Source organism: Mobula hypostoma, chromosome 14 (genome assembly GCF_963921235.1).
Source record: "Mobula hypostoma chromosome 14, sMobHyp1.1, whole genome shotgun sequence".
Classification (NCBI taxonomy): Eukaryota; Metazoa; Chordata; class Chondrichthyes; order Myliobatiformes; family Myliobatidae; genus Mobula; species Mobula hypostoma.
In genome coordinates, this window is record NC_086110.1 from 38,597,434 (window position 1) to 38,615,830 (window position 18,397).

The following is an 18,397-nucleotide window of genomic DNA, read 5'->3' on the forward strand; positions in this document are numbered from 1 at the left end:
TGTTTCTATTTTGACTCATTGTACTAGGTATGTTCATTCTCTCAGCAACACGCAAACACATAATGCTTGAAAATGCAGTCTGAGAGACACGCATCCTACTCAGAATAGTTGGCACATTCCGAGTAGTGTTGTTTGCACATGTGTACGCAGTGCTGATTTGATAGAGTACTGATCTTTTCAAACTTAATACTCTAGGCAACATCATAGAATATAGAACATCAAACAGTATAGCACGTTGCACACCCTTCAACCCATGATGTGTGTCGGCCTTTAAAACTATTCCAATATCAATCCAATGTTTCCCTCCTGCATACCTCTCTGTTTTTCTTTCATCTGCGTGCATATCTAGGAGTCCCTTAAATGTCCCTAATATATCTGCCTCTACCACTGTCTCCGGCAGTGTCCTCCATGCACCCACCATTCTCCATGTAAAGAAAACCTCTGGCTACCTCCCCAGACCTTCAGCACCTTTTCCAGTGTTTAACTTTCCCTAATATTACAGGCATTGTGGAAACTGGATACATTCCCTTCATTCCAATCCCTACACCTGGACTTCTGGAGAATCATCAGAATATTTTGTACTTGTCTGCTTGTGGACTGAAGTCCTTAACTAACCTATAATTTCCTGTCTTTCGCCTACCTCCCTTCTTAAAGAGTGGAGTGATATTTACAATTTTCCGGTCCTTTGGAACCATTCCAAAATCTATTGCTTTTTGAACTATCACTACTAATGCCTCCACATTCCCTTAAGCTATCTCTTTCAGAATGTCCATCTGGTCAATGTGACTTATCTACCTTTTCAGATTTTTCAGCTTCCCAAGCACCTTCTCCTTAGTAATAGCGATTACACTGCCCACTTCCAAATTCCCAGCATACTGATGGTGTCTTCCTTAGTGAAGACTGACACAAAATACTTATTCAATTCATCCATCATATCTTTCCACCGCTAACACCACCCCAGCATAATTTTCCAGCAGTCCAAAATCTGCCTCTGCTTCTTTTTTACTGTTTATAAATCTGACAAAAACATTTATATTATTGACTAGCTTACCTTCATAGTTCATCACTTCCTTCCTTAATGCTTTTGAAGTTGCCTTCTGTTGGTTTATAAAAGCTTTCCAATCCTCTAGCTTCTCACTAATTTTGGCTATGTTGTATGCCCTCTCTTTTGCTTTTATGCTGTCTTTCACGTCCCTTGTCAGCCATGGTTGCGTCATTGCTCAAGTGTCCCCGTCCAATTAACGTTGGCTAGTTCCTCTCTCGTTCCACTATAGTCACCTTTTACTCAACTGTGATACTGATACATTTGATTTTAGCTTCTCCTTCTTAAATTACAGGGCGAATTCTATCGTATTATGATCACTGACACCTTAGGGTTCTTTTACCTTAAGATCCTGAATAAAATCTGTTTCATTACTTCACACCTAATCCAGAATTGCCCTTTTCCTAGTGGGCTTGATCATAGGCTACTTTAGAAAGATACCTCGTAGGCTTTCTGGACGTCTTTTTCTCCTGGGATGTTACACCAATCTGAATTTTCCAATCTACCTGCATACTGAAATCCCCCAGACTATTGTAACATTTCCTGTTTTACATGTCTCTTCTATCTCCCATTCTAATTTGTACCCCACATCCTAGCTACTGTTCAGAGGCCTGTAAATTAGTCCCATCAGGGTTTTTTTTTCATTCTTGCATTTTCATGAATCTACCCACAAGGATTCCACATCTTGCAATCCCAGGTCACTTCATTCTAAGGATCTGATTTCACTTTTTACCTACAGAGCCATCCCACCCCTTCTGCCCATCTGCATGTGCTATCAATACAATGTGTATCTTTGGATGCTAAGCTCCCAGCTTAACTTCCTTCTTCCCTTAACTAGCTCTTTGTGTCTTCTTCACCTTTTATTTTCTACCATTCTTTACACCACCAGCAAATCATGCATGCAGTTCTTTCATTCATCATGATGATAATTGCAATTGCAAAGCTAGTCAGGCAATAATGCCCCCAGTGTAATTATTTCTCCCAGTGTAGTGTTCAAACCTTGCTCATTTCAATAGCATTTCTTTCAAGAATTATAATGTGCTCCACTCAAACAGTGACTCTAGGGCCTGGCAAACCTTTTTCCCTGTAAGCTTCCAGTTTATTTTAAGTTTTGCTAAGAAGAGTACAATTCTTTGGAGGACCTGATATATATTGTCTACATAGTTGCCATTGTTGTGAATATAGACAGTAAATCAGCTGAATAAAGGTAACAGTTGGTTCACTTTGCATTTTCAAGCATATAGAATCTTTTGAAGAACCTGCTTTTCCCCAAAAAACGGTAGTTTTCAGAGAGTAGATATTTATATAAAAATTAGAAATATTGGTACTTATTGGTACTTATTCAACTAGCTAGTCTTTACATCTCACTTATGAATCTAGAATTTAGCATTTAATTAGGGTATGTCATTCACAACCATTCTTGCTGCTCCATTGCCAATTGGAAAGAAGTACTTATTACAGTCAAGGGTAAAATCATTGTTTGTCAATGTCCGGAACAATCCATTCTGACCTTCATGGGGTCCAACTGATATCTCTGGGTTGCACACAATTCAACATCAGCTGGCTGAAATGTGCAGCTTGCAAACGCTGAAGCAATATACCTCAACTATGTGAAAAGTGAAAGAAAACAAAAAGCTGGAAACAAGTGGCAGTCTAGATGGCATCAGCGACGAAATAAACAAATTTAACATTTCAGATGAACAGTTGGCCATTGCAACCTCTGAAGTTAACTCTGTTACGCCTTCAGAGATGCTGCTTGACCTGTTGAATATACCAGGATTTTCTGTTTCCCATATAATGAGCAGTTTCCTGTCCAGGAAGTGACACAGTAAAATTTAAAACATTTTATTGGGGTTATTGATGTGTGATAATGCACAAATAGGCACCTAATTAACAAGAAAGTAACATTATACCGAATTGTATACAGGAATGCCAAGAGTATAATTTTCTGATGTGGGTGAGAAAGGCGGGAGGCAGATCAACTGACTTCTTTCTCCCATATTAAAGATCACTTTATTGACATTTCCTGGCAAGTGCTGAGCAATGGCTAAGCCATCATAACCCTCTCTCAATCAGAACACTAGCCACTTGTGTCCTTCAGTTTTCTTGATCTTTATTCTATCACCAATATTTCCTTTATCTCTCCGTTCCTTTGTCACACCATCCCAACCCAGTCTACAACTTCAAAACATTTCTAATTTTTCTCATAAATGATTAAAAGTCATTTATTTTAAACTTTAATTTTGATCCTCACTTGACAGATGCTGCCTGACCTGTGCACATTGTCAAGCATTTTCTGTTTTTATTTCAGTGTTGTCCAAAATCCAGTGTTATGCAGGCATGGGCTGTTTTGCTGGCTGAGGAGTTGCATGTGCAATGTTTGTGCAGACTTAAATTGACAGGAAGATCATTGATGAACGTTAGAATATGGTTAGACCCAGGACACTGGTCTAAGAAACTCTTGGGACTAAAAGGATTAGCATCCTTAGTTGTCCGAGGTCTCACTCCAGCCAGTGGAAAGTGATTCCTCTTGAAGCCTGCTGATTGCCTTTATTAGTGCTCTTTAATGCTGCACTTGGTAATTGCTGTATTTCTGTGGCAAAGGCATTCACTCTCAATTCACTTGATGGCATGAACATCGATTTCTCGAACTTCCAGCAATGCCCCCCCCCCCTTCACCATTCCCCATTCCAATTTCCCTCTCTCACCTTATCTCCTTACCTGCTCATCACCTCCCTCTGGTGCTTCTCCCACTTTGCTTTCTTCCATGGCCTTCTGTCCTCTCCTAGCAGATTCCCGCTTCTCCAGCCCTGTATCTCTTTCACCAACTAACTTCCCAGCTCTTTACTTCACTCCTCCTGCCCTTCCGGGTTTCACCTTTCATCTTCTGTTTCTTCCTCCCCTCCCCCCACCTTCTTACTCTGACTCCCCTTTTTTCTCTCCAGTTCTGATGAAGGGTCTCGGCCCGAAATGTTGACTGTACTCTTTTCCATAGATGCTGCCTGGCCTGCTGAGTTCTGTCAACATTTTGTGTGTGTTGCTCGGATTTCCAGCATCTGCAGATTTTCTGTTGTTTGTGATTGGATTCTTTGTGGAATTCAGTTGTTTTGTTCATGTGTGCTCCTGATGTGGTTCTGATGACACCAAAAGTGAGAATCAGTGGATCAGCTAATGGTGAGCTGATGACACTGACACAGTAACTCCACTTTTTTTCAAAGATGCAGCCTGCCCTGTTGAATAACTTGTCATTGTTTCAGATTCCAGCATTCTGCCTTTCAGCCAAACTTGATCTTTTTCTGCCTCTTTGGGCTGAAGAAGCAGAATAGAAGATATGTTTTGTGACTTAGAATACAGTACAGTAGTGCCCTGTATTTTGGTGGAGGTAGAAGGGAGAGGTGGATCGTGGTGACTCTGCAGCATAATAGAATGGCATTGTATAGCGATGAATAGCAGGAATGTAAAATGCAGAAATCATGAGACAGGATAGCTGATGGTACGTTTGATTTGTACCTCCAAATTAGTGTGTTCAACCTATCAAAACACATTGATATACGATGAGCAAAATGTTGCAGGTCTGAGACTTCTTTCTCATTATAAAAAAAAGATGAAATTTATATCAACATGAAAAAAAGGCTTACTGGAGAAAAGGTCAGTCACGAAACTGATCTGCCTTTCATTGTTAATCTTTTGACAATTGCCCAAAATGTAAAAATACCGGTGATAGCTGAAGAAATGAAGGCACTGATGGGGAAGGAGACTGTGATAGAGTGTACGAAATTTGCAATAACGGAATATTCTTAAACCCAGTAGTGCTTGGCAAGCTGTCTGACCATTTGAATCAAATAATGCAGCAGTAAATATGAAAAATTACTGTACATCAGTATTTTTATAGGTTATGATCCATAAATCCAATTTACCTAAACACCAGTGTTTGCATCCGGAAGATTAAACACTTAGAAGATCAGCTTTAATTAAGAATGTTTGTTTCATCAAAGTTGCTAATTTGAAATGAACTGCCTTTTCTTTTGGTATCATTCAAATGATTTAAAATAAACAGCTGATACCTCTTCTTCCTGTAATTTATTTAGATGTCATCCATTCGAATCTTCCTATAGAAAAAAAGCACAGGTTGTGGCTTCCACCTGCATGCATTTTGAATTTCATCTACAGCTTACAGCTACAGGTTCTGCTGATGATAATGGCAAGATTTTGAAAGCAAGGGTCATGAGTTAAAAATTGATTCGTCCAGTAGCTTTCAGACGAAAAGATGCATTCTCTTATTTTTTTAAAAATAGGATTAAAATTGATGGTAACTACATTAAAACAATGTTTATTTTAGCCTTCAGTCTGATGTGTTTTAAGAAAAGATTGTGCATTGTGTATGATGTGACCTTCATCTGACAAACATGCATTGTGCAATAAACTGTCAATATTTGTAGTTATAAGGTACAAAATGACATTTACAATAATTGGAACAGCCATATTAAAAGCCTGGATCTGCCAGCTGGCAGGAGATAAAGACGTGACCCATCTCACTGTTCATCAGGGAAATTTATTTTTGCCAGTTAATAGATGAGAAGAAACTGCTAGCTGTTTTAGGTGGCACCTTTTATTCTTCCAGAAATAAAACAAAGGAGTACTGTTATTGCTGTGACTGTCGACTGATTATGTGTAATGTGCACTGAAAAATATTACAAGGCACCAAAATGGTGCAGGTCATATACAGAAATAGGACTGAGAAAAGATTGAATAAAAACAGGTCTTTCTTAGTTCTGTTTGTTTTATTTTCCTTTGTTTCATGGATCACCTATGGCATATTAACCTTTGAACATTGGAACCGTTTCAATCATCTACAGGATCACATTTGTAATTCTTCATTTTTGCTGCGGCTATAGGCCTTTGATACTGTGTGTGTATCTATACACACACACACACACACACACACACACACACACACACACACACAGTACATATATATATATATACACACACATAGTGCAACTTGATATGTTAGTAGCAAGAAGCAAGAAGGCAGAGTTAGGAAAGCAAGGTTATTTTGTCCAGTCCTTATTTGTATCATAAACATGCCATCTCATTGCTCTTGCCTTAACATTGCTTCTGAGTTCTGTAACATAAAAAGTATGAACACTCAAAATAAGTGTCAATATTTTAACTGGAAATTTCATCCTTTGAAATTTTCAGAAATTACACAACCAGCAAGTTAATTTGAAATGGACACCCATCTTCCCTCTTAACTATTTCCTCTGAAACTTGGCAACATTTGAATTAATATAAAAGCCAGTATATAAAAAACAAGAAATTCTCGTAAACAGTTGGAGCCTGAAGAAAGAGCTCTGCTTCATCTTTAAGACCCTGTTCAGCACCAAAATGTATGTTCAAACATTTAAGAAAATGTTATTGTGTAAGAGTTTCACTGTTTAGTCACAATCATTCAAGAAGTTGCAGGAACAATGCATTTAAGACCTCGCTGAGCAAAAAGAAAGCAAAAGATCATTGTAAAACCCAGGAAATGTGACTTTATGTTTTCTGCACTTTAAATATTAGATATAAACCTTACAGTTCATTCAGAAGTGGCATAAAAAGAGGAGATGTGTATGAACAATGGGGATAGAACTATCATAATGCATAGCAGAAAGTTGCAGTGGATGTTTAGTAACATTTGTATGAAAGAGGTGCCAAAATTGTACTGCTAATAAACTTGTTACCTCACAATGTAAACAGCTTGGGTTCAAGGCTGATCTTTAGTGCTGTCTATGAGGAGCTTGTATATTCCTAATATGATCTCCAGTTCCATCCTGAAACCGATACATGCAGGTTAAATTGCCGTAATAAATTGCATTCAGTGTGTAGGCAAATGGTAGCATCCAGGGTAAGTCGATGGGAATTTGGGGAGAATGAAATGGGAATAAAGTAAATGATTGCTTTTGGCTGTCATAGACTTGGTGGGCCAAAAATGCATGTTTCTGCCTTATATGACTCTTCAAATCTGAAAGATCAAGAAAAATTAAATGTAGCAAAAAATGAGAAAAGAAAAGTTGTTTGTGATGTTGCTCAAAAAAGGAAGTCCTCTCGCACTATTTTTTTGGCTTCAAGTTTTCAGGAAATTCTGGACAATCTGTTTCTGAGAAAGTGGATGTGTATCATATTTGTGTTCAGATTCAGAGAGGATTATAATGCTAACAACAAATAGTATGAAATAAACAGTGTGAAATTTTGATTTATCTTTTTTTGGTGTGCTGATTAGTAATAGCATATTAAAGATGATGATTATATTTCATTGCGTACTTGGCAAATGTAAAGCAGTTCTAAAATGGGAAATCTGTAATTTTTTAAAAATAAAAACCAAAATACCCATACACCCATTCAGTCAGTGGTGAATGTTTCACTATATGGCTCTAATTCTTAATACAAGACACCATTCTTCATTTTGACGTTATTTGCCATTTCATTGTTCTGGTCTAGGGAAATATTCAGAGCTTCATTCCACTTCATACCTTGACATTTTAGGCTTTTCGGATTTGGCTCTTTGATGTTCAAAAGAAAAATGTGCAGAGCTTATGTTACTTTCCCGTGGAAGTGATGATGTAGTTAAGATTTGGCAGCTTTAATTTTTCAAGAGCCTTTTAATGAATATTTCACAATGCTATTGTATTCACAAGCCTATGTTTTATTTCATAGGCTCCATAACCATTATCTTGTGGATCATTCCCAAACGTTCCATCTGTCTTGTAGCCACCTCTACCCAAATGGATGGTCTGTGATCATTTTTGTAACTAACCACTGTTGGATTTATAGAAGTCAACTTTACATTTTTAAGGAGGAAACTTTTAATCCCTTTCAACTCCTAGTCCACAAAGAGCACTGCCACATACATACCTTTACTATGAGCCAAATCCCACCTCTTCACCCAAGTTTAAAACTTTCTCCACAGGAAGCTCTTTGAATTGATTGAATGATAGAACTTTATGGAGTCATAGAGCACTACAGCACAGAAACAAGTTCTTCAGCCTGTCTAGTCCATGCCAAACTATTGTTTTTTCTAGTCCCATTGATCTGAATATGGAACATAGCCTTCCATTCTACTCCCATCCATGAACTTATCCAGACTTCTCTTAAATGTTGAAATCAAGCCACTGACAGCTTGTTCCACATACTTATTACCATCTGAGTGAAGATGTCACTCTGGCTCTGACTGGAGGCCTGTGACTAATGGAGTGCCACAAGGATCTGTGCTGGGTCCATTTTTGTTTGTCACCTCTATATCAATGATCTGGATGATAATGTGGTGAACAGGATCAGCCAATTTGTGGATGACACCAAGTTTGTGAATGTAGTGGATAGCAAGGAAGGCTAGAGCTTGTAGTGGGATCTAAGCCAGCTGGAAAACTGGGCTGAAAAATGCAGGCGGTGTGAGGTGTTGCACTTCTGTAGGGCCAGCCAAGATAGATCTTACGCAGTGAATGGTAGGGCACTGAGGAGTGCAGTAGAAGAAAAGGACCTGGAAATGCAGATAGATAGGGTCATTAAAAAAACAACAGGCACATTGGTCTTCATAAATCAAGGTACTGATCTGGTATTGGGAAATGAATCTGGTCAGGTGTCAGGTCTCTCAGTGGAAGAGCATTTTGGAGATAGTGATCACAATTCTATCTCCTTTACCATAGCATTGGAGAAGGATAGGAGCAGACAAGTTAGGAAAACGTTTAACTGGAGTAAGGGGAAATATGAAGCTATCAGACAGGAACTTGAAAGTATAAATTGGGAGCAGATGTTATTAGGGAAATGTACGGCAGAAATGTGGCAAATGTTCAGGGAATATTTGTGTGGCATTCTGCATAGCTACGTTCCAGTGAGACAGGGAAAGGACGGTAGGGTACAGGAACCATGGTGTACAAAGGCTGTTGATAATCTAGTCAAGAAGAAAAGAAAAGCTTACGAAAAGTTCAAAAAAACTAGGTAATGATAGAGATCTAGGAAATTATAAAGCTAGCAGGAAGGAGCTTAAGAATGAAATTAGGAGAGCCAGAAGCGGCCGTGAGAAGGCCTTGGCGAGCAGGATTAAGGAAAACCCCAAGGCATTCTACAAGTATGTGAAGAGCAAGAGGATAAGATGTGAGAGAATAGGACCAAGCAAGTATGACAGTGGAAAAGTGTGTATGGAACCAGAGGAGGTACTTAATGAATACTTTGCTTCAGGATTCACTACGGACAAGGACCTTGGCAATTGTAGGGATGACTTACAGTGGACTGAAAAACTTGAGCATATAGACACTAAGAAAGAGGATGTGCTGGAGCTCTTGGAAAGCATCAAGATGGATGTCACTGGGACCAGATGAGATTTATCCCAGGCTCCTGTGGGAGGCGAGCGATGTGGGTGCTGAGCCTCTGGCAATGATCTTTGCATCATCAGTGAGGACAGGAGAGGTTCCAAAGGATTGGAGGGTTGCAGATGTTGTTCCCTTATTCAAGAAAGGGAGTAGAGATAGCCCTGGAAATTATAGACAAGTGAGTCTTACTTCAGTGGTTGGTAAGTTGATGGAGAAGAACCTGAGTTATGAACATTTGGAGAGGTATAATATGATTAGGAATAGTCAGCATGGCTTTGTCAAAGGCAGGTCATGCCTTATGAGCCTGATTGAATTTTTTGAGGATGTGACTAAGCACATTGATGAAGGTAGAGCAGTAAATGTAGTGTTAATAGGCATCTGTTAGTCTCGTGAGACCATGGATTTGCACCTTGGAAGGTTTCCAGAGTGCAGGCCTGGGCAAGGTTGTATGAAAGACTGGTATTTGCCCATGCTGCAAGTCTCCCCTCTCCACACCACCAGTGTTCTCCAAGGAAGGGCACTAGGGCCGATACAGCTTGGGCACTGCCGGTATAAATATAGTGTACATGGATTTCAGCAAGGCATTTGATAAGGTACCCCATGCAAGGCTTATTGAGAAAGTAAGGAGGCATGGGATCCAAGGGGACTTTGCTTTGTGGATAAAGAACTGGCTTGCACACAGACAGCAAAGAGTGGTTGTAGCGGAGTCATATTCTGCATGGTGGTCGGTGACCACTGGTGTGCCTCATGGATTTCGTCTCGGACCCCTACTCTTCGTGATTTTTATAAGTGACCTGGATGAGGAAGTGGAGGGATGGGTTAGTAAATTTGCTGATGACACAAAGGTTGGGGGTGTTTTGAATAGTGTGGAGGGCTGTCAGAGGCTATAGAAGGACATTGATAAGATGCAAAACTAGGCTTAGAACTGGCAGATGGAGTTCAACCCAGATAAGTGTGAGATGGTTCATTTTGGTAGGTCAAATATAATGGCAGAATATAGTATTAATGGTAAGACTCTTGGCAGCGTGGAGGATCAGAGGGATCTTGGGCTCCGAGTCCATAGGACGCTCAAAGCTGCTGCGCAGGTTGACTCTGTGGTTAAGAAAGCATACGGTGTATTGGCCTTCATCAACCGTGGGATTGAGTTCAAGAGCCAAGAGGTAATGTTGCAGCTATATAGGACCCTGGTCAGACCTAATTTGGAGTACAGTGCTCATTTCTGGTCACCTCACTATAAGAAGGATGTGGAAATTATAGAAGGGGTGCAGAGGAGATTTACAAGGATGTTACCTGGATTGGGGAGCATGCCTTATGAGACTAGGTTTAGTGAACTTGGCCTTTTCTCCTTGGAGTGACAGGGGATGAGAGGTGACCTAACAGGTATATGAGGAGAGGAATTGATCATGTGGATAGTCAGAGGCTTTTTCCCAGAGCTGAAGTGGCTAACATGAGAGGGCACAGTTTTAAGGTACAGAGAAGATGTCAGGGGTAAGTTTTTTATGCAGAGAATGGTGAGTGCATGGAATGGGCTGCCGGCGATGGTGGTGGAGGTGGATACGATAGGGTCTTCGAAGAGACTCTTGGACAGATACATAGAGCTTAGAAAAATAGAGGGCTATAATTTCTGAAGTATGAACATGTTCAGCACAGCATTGTGGGCTGAAAGGCCTGTATTGTGCTGTAGGTTTTCTATGTTCTATGTACCGAGTACAGGAGATAGGATATTATGTTGAAGCTATATAAAACATTGGTGAGGCCTAATTTGGATTATTATGTGCAGTTTTGATCATTTACCTACAGGAAAGATGTAAATAAGATTGAAAGAGTACAGAGAAAATTTTCAAGAATGTTGCTGGGACTGGAGGACATGAGTTATAAGGAAAGATTGAATAGATTAGGACGTAGAAGATTGAGAGGAGCATTGATGGAGGTATACAAAATTATGAGGGTATAGATAGAGTAAATACAGGCAAGCTTTTTCCACTGAGCTTGTGTGGGACTACAACTAGACGTCATGGGTTAAGGTTGAAAGGTGAAAAATTTAAGGGGAACATGAGGGGAACTTCTTCACTCAGAGAGTCCTGAGAGTGTGGACTGAGCCTCCAGCACAAGTGGGGCATGTGAGCTCGATTTCAACGTTTAAGAGAAGTTTGGATAGGTACATGGATAGTAGGGGTATAGATGCAGGTTGATGGGACTAGGCAGTATAAATTGGTCAGCACTGACTAAATGGGCCAAAGGGCTTGTTTCTGGGTTGTATTTTTCTATGACGATATGACTCTAAGTTTCCCCTCATCTTCTCCTTAAACATTTCACCTTTCATGCTTAGCCCATGACCTCTCAATCTAATCTCACCCAACTTCAGTGGGTTTTATATCTACTCAGACACTTACTTGTTAGAAAATTTTAGCTTACCCCAGTCCATTTTTGTCAAAAAGAGCCTGCCTATTTGGAGGAACTGAGAAATAAGTTTAAATTTTTCATTATATTACTGAGGCAGATTGTGACTCACTTTCAATATATTATGAATAATCACACCTATTTGATTTTGCTTTTTATCTCACAAGGTATTTTTTATGTCTGAATAGTCACTTCACACCCACTTATGGCAATGTTCACAACAGCAACATACTTGGTGGTCTCCAAACTTCATGGATAGAAAGGTATAAGGGAGTTCTCAGGGTAACACCCAAGGTTCGGCTGGTTCTAAAACAAGCCAGGTTTCAGAACACTGCTGTAACGTGCCCATATTGGTCTATTGGTGGGCTACTGAGGTGAGAGGAGACTATGGAAATTGGTTGTTCTCAGCTTCAGAAATGTGCCCTCTGTTGCTGATTGAATTCTCCCTGCAGCTCATTCCTCAGTAAACGATCTTGAACTACGGTATGTTTGTGAGTTGTTTGATGGGTAGTCATTCAGCAGTATTCTTTTAAATAAAACATTTTAATATTTTCAGAACAATATTTTTATAATAAATGATATGCAGAGTGAGGTTTTAGCAAAATTTTGATCGTAAATGAATGAGAAAGGAAGTCAGATCACAGGGCAGAAGAATTCACTGTTCGCTCAGAGAGAAGACATATGAATCAGGTGAAATTTCTTTGATTGCTTGATTTAAGCAGGCACTTTGATTCCATTAACTCACTCTTGTTGAAGGGCAAATATAAAATAGACACCGAATGATCAGATAAATAACAACTGTCCCTGATCCAGTATGCAACAGTGGACTGGTTCTGAAACCAAAGGAAAACAGGAGATTCCCAAGTTATGCCATATAACGATGATTCAGAAATTGCATCAGTCAATTTTTGGACGGCTGCAGTTTCTGTCGCACAGTAAGCAGATACTCATTTGTAAAGTGGTGCTGACAAATGAAAGATGATGCTGCTAACAATTCACATAAGGATTATTACCACGCAGGGTGGTGACAAATAAGCTAACTTTAATGTTGATAAAAGTATAATTTGGAAATCAGTAAAATGAATATGGAAAATGTGGGGAGTAGGGATGCATAAATCTGAGCAGAAGTATCTTCCAAAAGGTCTACTTCCTTTCTTAATTAGCAGTTAAAACAAATTAAACTTTACCGTGAGTGACTGTCATCTACTCACTGATTATTGAAAATAAGTTTTTCCTTGATATCCAGGCTGATTAAATCCACAAATTCAGCTTGAACTACCTTGGACCAGTGCTGTGAAAAATTCTGTTCTGTGTATCATTCAGTTTAAAACTGAGGCTGTTAAAGAGACAGATCTGCAATCATTATGGAGTAGTATAGGCACTTTACAGTCCTTATGAACTTCACATAAATCAAAGCAAAATAGGACACTGCAAGCCCTTGCAGGTGGACAGAGAAAAGCTGGTAAACCAAGTGGAAAAGCAGCAAGGGTCTGAGAGCTAATAGAAACTATATGGAAAGCTTGGATTTGCAATAAAAAGGCACCTGTGGGAAAGATTAGAGCTATAAACAGATTGGCAGTTTAGAACAGAAATTTCAGAAATATTGTGCTGTCCTTTCTTGTATCAAAGGAAACAAAGTACAGCTCATTGTGAAGTCTGGTATGAGATTGCAGTAGCTGCGAAATCTCAGAAGCAGCTGAAGATATTTTAACATTTCTATCCTTCAAAACAACATCGAGTAAAGCAACTGTTAGGAGGGAAGTTGCATACAGGGCTTGCTCTAAATTGTTAGGGAATGAGATTGCAGTAGATGCAAAATCTCAGAAGCAGAAACTTCTAGATTAGAGGAAATTTACGGATTGGAAATGAAAAGCACCTCCAATGTCACCTGCCCACAACCTTTCTCTGGTTACACTGAAGTAAATTGCACTACAGTACAGATGGGCAAAGGTTGACAGAAGAAGTACACTGAGGAATGTAGAGTCATGCTTAGTTGTTGTTTGTGTGAAGTATACCATGTTATCAGTTGTAATTATTTTGTCGTTCATTTTATGTTGCATTTATTTTTGCCGAGTGGTGATGAGAAATAGAATTTAGGTCCACTGTGAAAGGGGAATTGCCGATTTATTTCTGTTATTGCTCTTGGGTCAGGCAATCAGAAGGGGACTGAACCCCCTGCTCTCCTGCTGTCTATTTCTGCTTGACTTTCTTGTCCTTCTCCAAGTGGGAGATTATTTTCATGGTAAGATTGTGCAAAGACTCCAAGAATCTTGGCATCTGCTCCACCAAGTGCAGCAGGTAGGTCATCTCCAGGGTGGCCTAGGCAGCAGAACTGGTTCAACATGACAAACGTTGGCTTTTTTGATACTCGTCAGCAGATTGGCAACTCTTGTCCATTTGTTGCAGACAAAACTCACTTGTGTGTCGGATGTCATGATCGATCTTGCTTAACCTGGCCCTTGTTGTCTTGTATCTAATCTTCGGCTTGTTGTAATGACTCAAATGCGGACAAGGATGAAGATTAAAAATTAGCACTATTTGTCACACGTGCTTTTAGATACATATAGTGAAATGTGTTGTTTCTGTCAATGACCAACACAGTCCGAGTCTATACTGGGTGCAGTCTGCAAGTGTCGCCATGCTTCCAGCACCAATGTAGTGTACCCACAACTTAAGAAGTCTAACCCATACATCTTTTTGGAAACTGGAGCACCTGGAGGAAACCCATGAGGCCATAGGGAGAATGTACAAACTCCTTACAGACAACAGCAGGAATTGAACCCCAGTCTTACGGCGGGTGCTCTAAAGTGTTACACTAACTACTGTGTCACCGTACCACCCACACAGAGGGCAGAGTAGATTGCTGCAAGGACAGTGGCCACTGATGTGCTAAAGCTGCTGTCTGTGGCAATACATTAGATGAATGTCAAGGAAATTTCTGCTACAGTATATCTCAGAGTTGATAGGCCATACCTGCAAAAGGCACTCAGTAGTTCTGTCCATAATAAAGATACCTGGAGTCCTTGGGAAGTTTAATGCTTATTTGCTTTTTGCTCTCTGGTAACATAAAGTGATTGGTTCTTGAGCCTTTTGGAATAAAAAGTGTTAGTGATTTCAAATAACAGTGGAAGGCAAAGCAAGTACGTAGTTCCTGCTCCTGTTTGCAGGGGTACACTGTGTTAATTCTCATGATCTTGTTTAGAGAATGCAGTTGTGGCATGTTTCTGTGAGGACACGCTTACTGAATTGAAGACGAAGGGTGACCTCTTTGCTTCAGTAAGCTTGTCCTTGATGATAACTGCCACAATTGCATCCTCTCAGGTTTCCCAAGCTAATCATTTGTGAAGTTCCAGCAGGCCAAAAATCCCCAAACACTGCAGACAAAGATTCTCCTTCTTCCAACAGCTCGTCCTTGCTCCACATATCCTATACTCGTTCTCTCCTTCACCTACTTGCCAACGAATACAGTCACATCTGGGAACAACTGGTGGGTGTTGAAATATTTCAACATCTGTTGCTAGACCTCCTACTGGCATAGGCTCTGAAGGTGAAGAGGAACCTTTGAGAATCATGGGTAAATATATAGAAATCTACCAGCAGTGACATGAAAGTAGTTGCTGATCTTTTTTAAAAAGAATTAGTGCAAGTTCCTTTTCAGCTGTTAAATGCATGTTTGGGGAACTGATTTAAAGGAGAATATTAGCTGTCTAGATGAGCTCCAAAGTGACATGGCTGATGAAAAGCTCGCAGAAGTTGCACTTCTGGTGTAGTTGCAGCGTTAACTCCGCACTTGACCATCCATATGGCATCAGCACCCCTCACTCCACAGTTATAAGCTATAATAGAACTAATTTAGTGCCTGTGGCACTCAAGAATTGCTTGCTTTGCAACCATATTTAGCAGCTGAAGTCAGCTTGCTAGGAACACTGTAAATGAGACCATGGAAGTTATATCACAAATGGTTTATAAATTATTAATACAGGTGAACCCAGAATATTAATTTGAGATAAATCTGGTTAGTGGTGATGAAAGATGTAAACTGAAATGAAGGAATGAATAGGACATTTAAAACACACATTAGTGCAGAGAAAATGTATTCCTGACACAGGCAAATCCTTTTTAAAATAGCTTTCTGTGTGAATTATTAGAATCAGTTTCTTGTGCTTGAAGTGCAACTGGATCGATTAAGCAGTAGTTCAAGGGGAGAAAATCTTGGTGGTCCAGGTATTCTTTTCCAATTTCTGAGCAATTGTTATGCTTCTTCTTGTGTTCTATAGAGACTAATCTACACCTCCTGATCACTTTGTTTTAATACTTGATACCTTTCAATTAATTTATCTTCAGACACTTCACTTCTGAGGAATCATAATCCATGCAAGCAGGGAAATGTTTTGGTGAGGTGAGCATTTAGTATTGCTCCCTTTCAAGCATTAAGCAACTGTTGCTTTACTTCTAGCCTTTGTTGTGAGCAGTACCCTCCACAGCTTCCTTGTGCAGTTCTGCATTAAGCCAAAATAATGCACAGAATCAGGCATGCTGCTGATGCAGCTGTTTCCATTTTTTCTATTAGTCATTTAAATGAAATATGCCATCTGCTGCTAAAAGATGATGATGGTAGAATCTTAAGAATTTGGTGAAAAAATAAGCAAACATGAGTCGTCAGCATTCTGCCAGCTTCCAATATGAAAGAGAGAGACACACTATTGACAAGACTGACTTAATGTTGTGTTAGCAAAATCAGTGGAGAAAGTTCTGACATTGGTTGTAATGATGGTGATAATTTGTATGCATTGTAGATGTAGGAGAGGAATTGGGAAGGCCTGCAGGAATACAACAGCCTTCTTTACTGAGGGATCGTGCCCATGGATCAGCCACCCGGGATTGCCCCTACTGCGGCAAATCGTTCAGAACTTCCCACCACCTGAAGGTCCATCTGCGAATACATACAGGTCAGTGAGCACTCCTGAAATTCCCCACATAGATTAGTTCCAAATGGTTTTCTTATGATATTTGTTTGTATGAAGCAGAACATTGCTTCTCATTAAATGTTTGCCAGATAGCCAAAGTATCTACCAAATCTAATATAGATTTTACTGCAGTTAACATCAGTTTAAAAAGAAAGATTTGTTCTGTGATGAAATCAGCTCACGCTCTCATATCCTGTTTGCCACTGGTAGTTAAAATTATAAGCATGATAGAGCCCTGCAATATGGGAACACATGACACCAATGACTGTGATAAGCAGAATCACACAGACCCATTCTGATTCATTGGAGATTCAATTCTAGTGAATCTTGCAGTGATTATGTAAAAAGTGAAATTATTTTCTGTCAATATCACCATAAATTAGGCAAATTGAGTAGCTGGACATCAAGGTCGGCTGTGACACCTGTTGTCAAGAAATGCATTTCTGCTTTTCACAAACAGTCAAACATAATCTTATTCTGTAAAATGCAAGTTTATATATTGGCACATGCTACTGTCTTTTACATGCATACAGTTGCTATTTATTTTTTTCCATTTGAACAGTTGGCTTGTAATTATATTGGTCGGCACTGCCTTACTGCTGCAGCTCTAGCTCATCAATCTGTACTGTAGAACAGCTTCTGTCTGTTTCTCAAATTACATTTAGCTCCATATAATGTTAGATCAAAATATTACATACAAAATAAGGCTGGGATGCAGGTCGATCAGATAGGTTCTGAAGGACTCCTCTGTCTATGTTATCTCCGTGCCTCATCTTTTATCCCATATCCCCCTTGGATTACATTTGTTTTATCTGTTCAAATGTAACACTATGGAAGACTGATTAATTACAGATGCTGCAGCCTTGGGATGTACCATAGTTTTCTATAAGCACTGAACTGCTCTTTAGCTGTGTAGTCACTGATATAAGGCAGGATAGGCAACAACTAAAATGTGTACAACATGAAACTTTACCAGTAACACCACAGTAATGATGAGTTAGCTGCTTCAGTAGTGCTGGTACAAATATTGGCTGCAAATTCAAGGAGACTAACCCGTTTTTCTTTAGATGGTGCTATGGTAGCTTCTAAGTCCATCTGAGTTTAACACCTTCTTTGAAAGATGGTACATCCTCAGTATGGCCTTGGTATGCGAGCCCATATTTTGCACTAAAATCTCTGGAGCGGAAGTTAGACTCACAAGCCTGGTACCTACAGACATCACCACATTCTTGTTTTTCAATACCTGTGTGATCAGTTGAACTAGAGAGTACCAATTTCAATGGGGATGTGAGGTCTTTCTGTTATCTAAATAGGTAGAAAATGATCTAACTGCTCCACCACTTTATCTCTCTGTAAAGAGGTTCCATATCACTAAATATACTTTGTTCCTTCCTTTTGGACTTCAGACCAATCCTTTCCAAAGCTTATCCTTAATCTATAAGTTTCCTTAGCCCCAGCCTGAGCTGGTGAAATAGTTGACAACAATCAGCTTTGATGGCAATGACCCTATGCAGGATAGTTGGAGCTTCTATGAATTACAAAGTTTCTTCAAAAGCAGAGGTTGGCAGAAATAGTCCTAAACATTGTTTCAGCTGAGTTTTGCTAGACTTTCAATAGAGTTACGATTGAGGGGACACCCA

The 18,397-nt window shown here is 39.6% G+C and overlaps 1 protein-coding gene across 6 annotated transcripts in view; it reads left to right on the top strand.

Moving 5' to 3' along the window:
- znf536 (zinc finger protein 536) overlaps window positions 1-18,397 on the top strand; it is a 508,286-nt gene that overhangs the window by 334,067 nt on the left and 155,822 nt on the right. For 5 of the 6 annotated variants that reach the window (XM_063066964.1, XM_063066962.1, XM_063066968.1 and 2 more), the window contains exon 5: window positions 16,587-16,739. The exons of the other annotated variant lie outside the window; for it this stretch is intronic. In XM_063066964.1, the coding sequence (XP_062923034.1) occupies window positions 16,587-16,739 (153 nt within the window). The remainder of the gene's footprint in view (window positions 1-16,586; window positions 16,740-18,397) is intronic. 6 annotated transcript variants of the gene reach the window in all.